Source organism: Neophocaena asiaeorientalis, unplaced genomic scaffold (assembly GCF_003031525.2).
Source record: "Neophocaena asiaeorientalis asiaeorientalis breed wild unplaced genomic scaffold, Neophocaena_asiaeorientalis_V1.1 scaffold124, whole genome shotgun sequence".
NCBI classification, from domain to species: Eukaryota; Metazoa; Chordata; class Mammalia; order Artiodactyla; family Phocoenidae; genus Neophocaena; species Neophocaena asiaeorientalis.
Window position 1 is genome coordinate 813,364 of NW_020174135.1, and position 8,221 is coordinate 821,584.

At 38.3% G+C, this 8,221-nt stretch overlaps 1 protein-coding gene across 8 annotated transcripts in view; it reads right to left on the minus strand.

The window, feature by feature from the left end:
- Positions 1–8,221, minus strand: part of ATP9B (ATPase phospholipid transporting 9B) — a 215,676-nt gene that overhangs the window by 112,075 nt on the left and 95,380 nt on the right. For all 8 annotated transcript variants that reach the window (XM_024754795.1, XM_024754799.1, XM_024754798.1 and 5 more), the window contains one exon: positions 1,941–2,017. In XM_024754795.1, the coding sequence (XP_024610563.1) occupies positions 1,941–2,017 (77 nt within the window). The remainder of the gene's footprint in view (positions 1–1,940; positions 2,018–8,221) is intronic.

Here is an 8,221-nt window from a genome sequence, read left to right on the forward strand (position 1 = left end):
AGAGGGGAGGGCAGGGGGGAGGGCGGAGGGGAGGGCCAGGAAGGCGGGCAGCTCTGAAGCCGCTCAGGGCCTGGGCACTACTCAGGGAGCGTGTCTTGACTGACAACGAGGGTGGGGTTGAAAAACCACGGCACTCATTCATATTTCACATTTCACTTTGTAGAAAGGTAATGGTGATAGGTAGCATTTACCGAGTAATAAGGCACAGAATTAAGCCGCTTGCCCACAGTCAAAGAGCTGGTCAGTGCACCACCCAGACTCTAACCCAGGCTGGTCAACCTCCAGTGCCAGAGTTCTTCACTGCGGTCAGAAACCTGGGAAAGGTCACCTAAGTAACTCTGGATCAACACCCAAGGGAACAAGCACGTGAGCCAAAACCGAAGGTGCCCGGAGCAAAGAAGTGGCTGTGTGTAGACAGACGGTGAGAGACAGGAAGTGAGCGGCACAGAAGGGTAAGGGAGAACAAGAAAAGAAGTTGGCTTACAAAGTTTTCAGATTTTAAACTTAATATTTAAATTTAAATTTACCCTCAAATACCATCATAAGTGTAAAAGTAAAATGATTAAGGAAAACCCCCCCAGAAATCATATATGTGTTACTAGACGTACAAGTTTTGCTTCCTAAAGAAAAACACCATACTTGCCAGAAAACACACATAACTATGTATGCGATTCTAACTCTTGTCATTAGTTTAGTAATTTATTTTTAAATAATTTAACTCTACTGTAGAATTACTGACTTGGGTATATTTGATTTACTCAAATTAAAGCCAAGTTTTATATATATATATAAATTGACAGAGAATTTTTCCCCCATTATCAAAATCAGAATTTATACTAAAATAATAGTAGCACAACATTTTTCTTTGACTTCTGTAAACATGTCACCCACAGACATCTGGAGCCCTAACAAATACAGGAATATAAAATGTCACCAGATGCAACCCCGGGAGGCAGCTGGGGATGCTCTCCATACGGGAAGCAGTCAGCGGCACTGCAAGCAGGTCTAGGCATTCACAGCATCAGTGATGCTTCCCTGGTTTTTGAAGGGTTAACTATTTTTTAAAATAGTATTTAGCTGAAAAAATGAAACACATCTTGTCCTAAAAGATATCTTTCAAAGAATTATTTCATTTCTATTGCTTTGTTATAAAATTTCCTGCAGAAGACGACCTGTCCTATGAATTACTCACAAAGCAAGGTGTGACTCCATGAGAGGATTTTTTTGTTCTACTTAGATACACACAAATTATATTTCAAAGAAAAGTGAGTAAAATGCACAGTTAGAAAGAGCTTCTCATTCAGTAGATATTAACACATATTATGACTTGATACAAAATGTGTTGTTCAAATCATAACTACTGAGAATTCAAACTAACCTTTTGTTATGATTTAACTTACACACACGATGACTGCATAAATAACAATTTTAGGACTCTAACAGGAATATAATTAATTTAGGAATATAATCAAGCAGTCTAAAAACTAAAATCTCGTTTTCAATATGCTTCTTCTGAAATGGAAATAACAAATAAAACTGGTTTAACAATAAAACACTGTCAAATTACATACCATAAAAACATTAATATAGATTCCTTTATTTTAGAAAAGAATCATCAACATAAAATAGAGTGCAAATTATAAAATAAATAGATTGAGGAGAAATTAAAAGACCCACAATTAACTGTTAAATTATGGGCAAATTATATATACAACAATGAAAATTTAAGAGACATATAAAACTCTGATTAACCAAGAAAAAATAGTTTTGAAAATTCTTCTACACGAGCATGCTGTTATACAAACACAGAGAATTCATATCCTGAATCACCAACATTTTGAAACTCTGTTTCACAAACAAGCTACTCAGAACTACACGTGCTCTCTCACTGAAAGGAGGAGGTGAGTTCAGTCAAGCAGTCGGTCCTCACGCTAGCCTACCTTATTTTTTGGATTGGATGTGTTCATTACACTTCGAGTCTCTTTTCCAGTATAAATGACAACACCTATTATAGTACCTGCAAAACACAAAAGTGGTCCTTACAGATAAACTTGAAGGATATGCACAGAAGTAATACTTGCTACTTAATCGTTTTGATGGAAAATATTATGACACCATTTGATTTTATATAGATTTATCCAACAGCATATTTAATTTCAGTAGTTCTAGAAAATCTAATCTCAACTTTAAAAATAAACTTTGAAAAACTCAAATGATTTCTTAAGTGATACTAATTTACCTACACGAAACATTAGAAAATGTACTAATATTCTTTTCACTGGCAATAGAAAGCGTGACACTGTTCACTCATTAATGCCTATTAAAATGGTAACTCTAACACTGAAGCTACATTAAGAGAGCTTACATTCTAACTGATCAATTCATGTGATCCCAAACAAGATGGTACCGGTGGTGGGGGGGGGGGCACTTTCTCTGAACAAGAGTCTGCGAGCATCCTTTCACTGTAAAGATGCAGGACAACCAGGTACAAGAGCCTTTGCTCACATTTCAGGACACAGACAATGAAAACAGTAAGAGGAGTATTATAAAGACAATATTTGATTTTGAATTTATATGTTATGTCTCTTTTATTCCTGTCTCCTGAAAGTTTGGTTTTCTAATTGTACATGTTAAGAAGAAATGATAATTTTGCGGTCTATCAAACTTAAGATAAAAGAACAGTAAAATACCCCTAGAATGATCTATACATTACAAAGGCTCAGATCAGAGGCATTCATCTCTGGAATGTCGAATTAAAAACCACGGAAGTCCGCCTCTAGAACTGCTGCTGTGCATATATATTTCTAATTTTCACAAAATTTGAAGGCGAGAAACACAATTAAGGTGAGAAAGATGATATATCCATAATACTCACTGAAATCAACAACCACTGCAGAATTAACCCTAATAATTATAAAAACTCTTTGATGTCACATTAATGTAATGTGTGGAATTTAGTGAGTCCTAAGGCAGGACCTGCGGAGTAAATGTGACCGAGGTGATCTCGGGTCTACGTAACAATGACAGCTCTGCACCACACATCTCAGCACACCACCAAAAGCCTCCTCCACGGAACGCCCAGGAAGACAGAAGATGCCAGGGCACGTACAGCTCAGCAGTGACACCTGCAGACGTTACGTGTTTGCTCTTTTTTAGAATAAGCATCTCTCTTTTCCCCCTTTGTAATTGTGTGCCCTGGGAAGCTGTGAGGCTTGCACTACTGCGCTCTTCAAAGCAGAGTGGCCCCATGTGACTATGGACCCCCACTCCACCAACGGAGGACACAGAGAGCGACTGGTGACACCTGCACTGAGCTGGGCTGCAAACGGCACATCAGGAGCATCAAGGAGCAAGACCCCAGAAGTGAGGAACCGAGTTTCGTCACCCACTTCCCAGCCCACAACAACTGCCCCGTGAGACCGAAGCTTGAGAAGCAGCGACATGCACGTGTTTTGGATCGCGAGCTGCAGGCTGCTGTGCACTCCAGCGCCCCCACTGGTCCTGCCTCTCAGCCTCCATGCTGCTTTTGTGGCCCTGCACCAGAGCTCTCTGGGTCCGGCCCCTTGAGTGACGCCCGAGTGGGACGGGTTCCCCTGCTGGCCGATGCCAGATACTAAGTTTTCTCTAAAGCAGAAGCCTTGCAAACTATGTGTGGTACAGGTTTTACTTTTAAATTTCTAATCGGTCACAAGGTCTAGTTTTGCAAAATACCACATCAATAAATTATTAAGAGAAACAAATAACAAAAAAATCTGACAAAACATATGCTCCAATCTTCTTAACATTAAATTCCTTCATCAAATTCTTATAAATTTTCCAAAAGTTTACTCTCATTTGCTGGATTTTCTACCATCAGTATCAGCCCTGGACCTCTGACTGCGCACAGAACCTGCAGTCCTGCTCTGGGGCTCAGCCTGGACCCCCATCTGGGCATATACGTCCAGCAGACTCTAGAGGACTCATCCTTCCTTCCAGGCTCTCGGCAACTTAAGATCAGAATGCTCCCATATCCACCTATTACTGAAACATGGCAAGTTTCCTGGTTCTCTGAACCAACAAGGGGAAGAAGCATGGCACCCTGGGAAGTCGTGTTTGTCCCTCTCTGGTGCCCTCAGTCCTTGTGTCTGTTTATCTGTCTGTGTCAACTTGAGTCCTTGCTCCCATGCGTTTGGTTTCTACAGCCAGGGAGGAAGGCCTGAGCTCACTTCACCAGGAGGCAACTTGAATTCAATCGACACATAACTTTTTTTTTAAATCTGTATTGGGGTAGAGTTGATTTACGATGTTGTGTTAGTTTCAGGTGAACAGCAAAGTGAACCAGTTATACATCTACATATACCCATTCTTTTTTAGATTCTTTTCCCATATAAGTCATTACAGAGTACTGAGTAGAGTTCTCTGTGCTATACAGTAGGTGCTTACTAGTTATCTATTTTAAATATAGTAGTGACACATAACTTTTAAAGAATAAAATTTTTTAAAATCCTGGTCTTTCCCTCTCAACTTGTAATCCAGTGTAAAGAAGATAAGAGCTCTTGTATTACTGGAAATCCAAAGTACTTCAAACATATCTCAGTATACGGAAGGCTGCTTATATATAGAGTCTAGTAATTGCTGTATTACTCCTGGAAATCCAAAGTACTTCAAACATATCTCAGTATACGGAAGGCTGCTTATATAGAGAGTCTAGCAATTGCTGTATTACTCCTGGGAATCCAAAGTACTTCACACATATCTCAGTATACGGAAGGCTGCTTATATAGAGAGTCTAGCAATTGCTGTATTACTCCTGGAAATCCAAAGTACTTCACACATATCTCAGTATACGGAAGGCTGCTTATATAGAGAGTCTAGCAATTGCTCACATTAATAGGCTTTGAAATAGAGTTAAGCATGTGTTGAAAGATTTGAAATACATGAAAAAGCTTGCATTTCAAAAATGACTGAACAAAATTTAAAATTAAAGGCACTTTATTTAAACTTGTGGAACGATTGTTTTAAACAACCTAAACACTCTCTCAGAAGATACAATACTCTGGCCACTGAATTCTATCTCTGGAAGAATAAGAAAGGGTTACCTATGCAGCAAACGTGTTATGATGCCTACATTTGTGTCTGTGTTGCCGAAGTTCACAAGTAGGAGCTACCACTTGCCAAGGTCATCCTGAGAATGAAGGTCAGGAGAGAAACACTGTGCACAGTGAATTATCTAGGATACCTCAAGCCTCCAGCTCGGGTTGCTTCTGGCTCTTTGAGAAGAGAGGCCAAAAATCAATAGTACTGGGGATCAGTGACAACATTCTAACATACAGGAAACAAACGATGAAATAAATTTAAAAAGAAAAAGAGAATCTTCAAATATCTTTATGAGTGAACTCAATCTTGATCCTTTATTAAAAAGAATAAATATCAACATGATGAAAAAAAATAGGATACAACACCTAGATACAACTAGATACAGAAAATGTAAAATCTGTGACCAGGTATGTAAATGTGGTACGCTGTAAGTATTTTCCTATAAACTATTACATGCTAAGTGCTGAAGGGCAAAGGCCATGGAGGACAGCACCCCTGGAATCAAATCCTGGGTACATGACCCTGCTAACAACGGTAGGCCTTCTGAGCCACAGCCCTTACCTGGACCTCAAGAAGGACTGGCCTGCCCTCTCTGGTGTCTCTGACAGTGTGCTACACTTACTTCAGCTCTCTTTTTATTGTGAGAAATTTTAAAAATTCATCATGCCAAAAAACCAACATCTACTACCTGAAGAGAATCTCCACCTATTAAAATTATGTTTGCTTTCATGCTTTTTTAGTGATGTTAAAACACTACTGCAAAACTTCGTCTCTGAAGAAGAACTACAATCCTAGAGCCTGTAGAAAGAAAACCACATTCACAGAAAGATAGACAAAATGAAAAGGCAGAGGACGTTGCACCAGATGAAGGAACAAGATAAAACTCCAAAAAAACAACTAAATGAAGGAAGAAGACAAATGAAGGAACAAGATAAAACTCCAGAAAAACAACTGAATGAAGTGGAGATAGGCAACCTTCCAGAAAAAGAATTCAGAATAATGATAGTGAAGATGATCCAGGACCTCGGAAAAAGAATGGAGGCAAAGATAGAGAAGATGCAAGAAATGTTTAACAAAGACCTAGAAGAATTAAAGAACAAACACCTAGAATAATTAAAGAACAAACAAACAGAGATGAACAATACAATAACTGAAATGAAAACTACACTAGAAGGAATCAATAGCAGAAGAACTGAGGAAGAAGAACGGATAAGTGACCTGGAAGACAGAATGGTAGAATTCACTTCCACAGAACAGAATAAAGAAACAAGAATGAAAAGAAATGAAGACAGCCTAAGAGACCTCTGGGACAACAGTAAATGCAACAACATTCACATTATAGGGGTCCCAGAAGAAGAAGAGGGAGAGAAATGACCCTAGAAAATATTTGAAGAGATTATAGTCAAAAATTTCCCTAACATGGGAAAGGAAGTAGCCACCCAAGTCTAGGAGGCACAGAGAGTCCCAGGCAGGATAAACCCAAGGAGAAACACGCCAAGACACATAATAATCAAACTGACAAAAATTAAAGACAAAGAAAAATTATTGAAAGCAACAAGGGAAAAATGACAAATAACATACGAGGGAACTCCCATAAGGTTAACAGCTGATTTCTTAGCAGAAACTCTACAGGCCAGAAGGGAGTGGCACAAGATATTTAAAGTGATGAAAGGGAAGAACCTGCAACCAAGATTACTCTACCCGGCAAGGATCTCATTCAGATTCGATGGAGAAATCAAAAGCTTTACAGACAAGTAAAAGCTAAGAGAATTCAGCACCACCAAACCAGCTCTACAACAAACGCTAAAGGAACTTCTCTAAGTGGGAAACACAAGAGAAGAAAAGGACCTACAAAAACAAACCCATAACAATTAAGAAAATGGTAATAGGAACATACATATCAACAATTACCTTAAACGTGAATGGATTAAATGTTCCAACCAAAAGACACAGGCTCGCTGAATGGATACAAAAACACGACCCATCTATATGGTGTCTGCAAGAGACCCAATTCAGACCTAGGGACACATACAGACTGAAAGTGAGGGGATGGAAAAAGATATTCCATGCAAATGGAAATCAAAAGAGAGCTGGAGTAGCAATACTCATATCAGATCAAATAGACTTTAAAATAAAGAATGTTACAAGAGACAAGGAAGGACACTACATAATGATCAAGGGATCAATCCAAGAAGAAGATATAACAATCATAAATATATATGTACCCAATATAGGAGCACCTCAATACATACGGCAACTGCTAACAGCTGTAAAAGAGGAAATCAACAGTAACACAATAGTGGGGGACATTAACAGCTCAGTAACACCAATGGACAGACATCCAGCCAGAAAATGAATAAGGAAACACAAGCTTTAAATGACACAGTAGACCAGATAGATTTAATTGATATTTAAAGGACATTCCATCCAAAAACAGCAGATTACACTTTTTTCTCAAGCGCACACAGAACACTCTCTAGGATAGATCACATCTTGGGTCACAAATCAAGCCTCGGTAAATTTAAGAAAAGTGAAATCATGTCAAGCATCTTTTCCTACCACAACACTATGAGATTAGAAATAAATTACAGGGTAAAAAACACAAACACGTGGAGGCTAAACAACACGTTACTAAATAACGAAAAGATCACTGAAGAAATCAAAGAGGAAATCAAAAAATACCTAGAGACAAATGACAGTGAAAATACAATGATCCAAAGCCTATGGGATGCCGCAAAAGCAGTTCTAAGAGGGAAGTTTATACCGATACAAGCCTATCTCAAGAAACAAGAAAAATCTCAAATAAACAATCTAAACTTACACCTAAAGGAGCTAGAGAAAGAAGAACAAACAAAACCCAAAGTTAGTAGAAGGAAAGAAATCATAAATATCAGAGCAGAAATAAATGAAATAGAAACAAAGAAAACAATAGCAAAGATCAATCAAACTAAAAGTTAAATAAATAAATAAATTAATTAATTAAAAAAATAAAATAAAATTAGAAATTGAAAAGGAGAAGTTACAATGGACACCGCGGAAATACAAAACATTATAAGAGACTACTACAAGCAACTCTGTGCCAATAAAATGGACAACCTGGAAGAAATGGACAAATTCTTAGAAAGGCATAACCTTCCAAGACTGA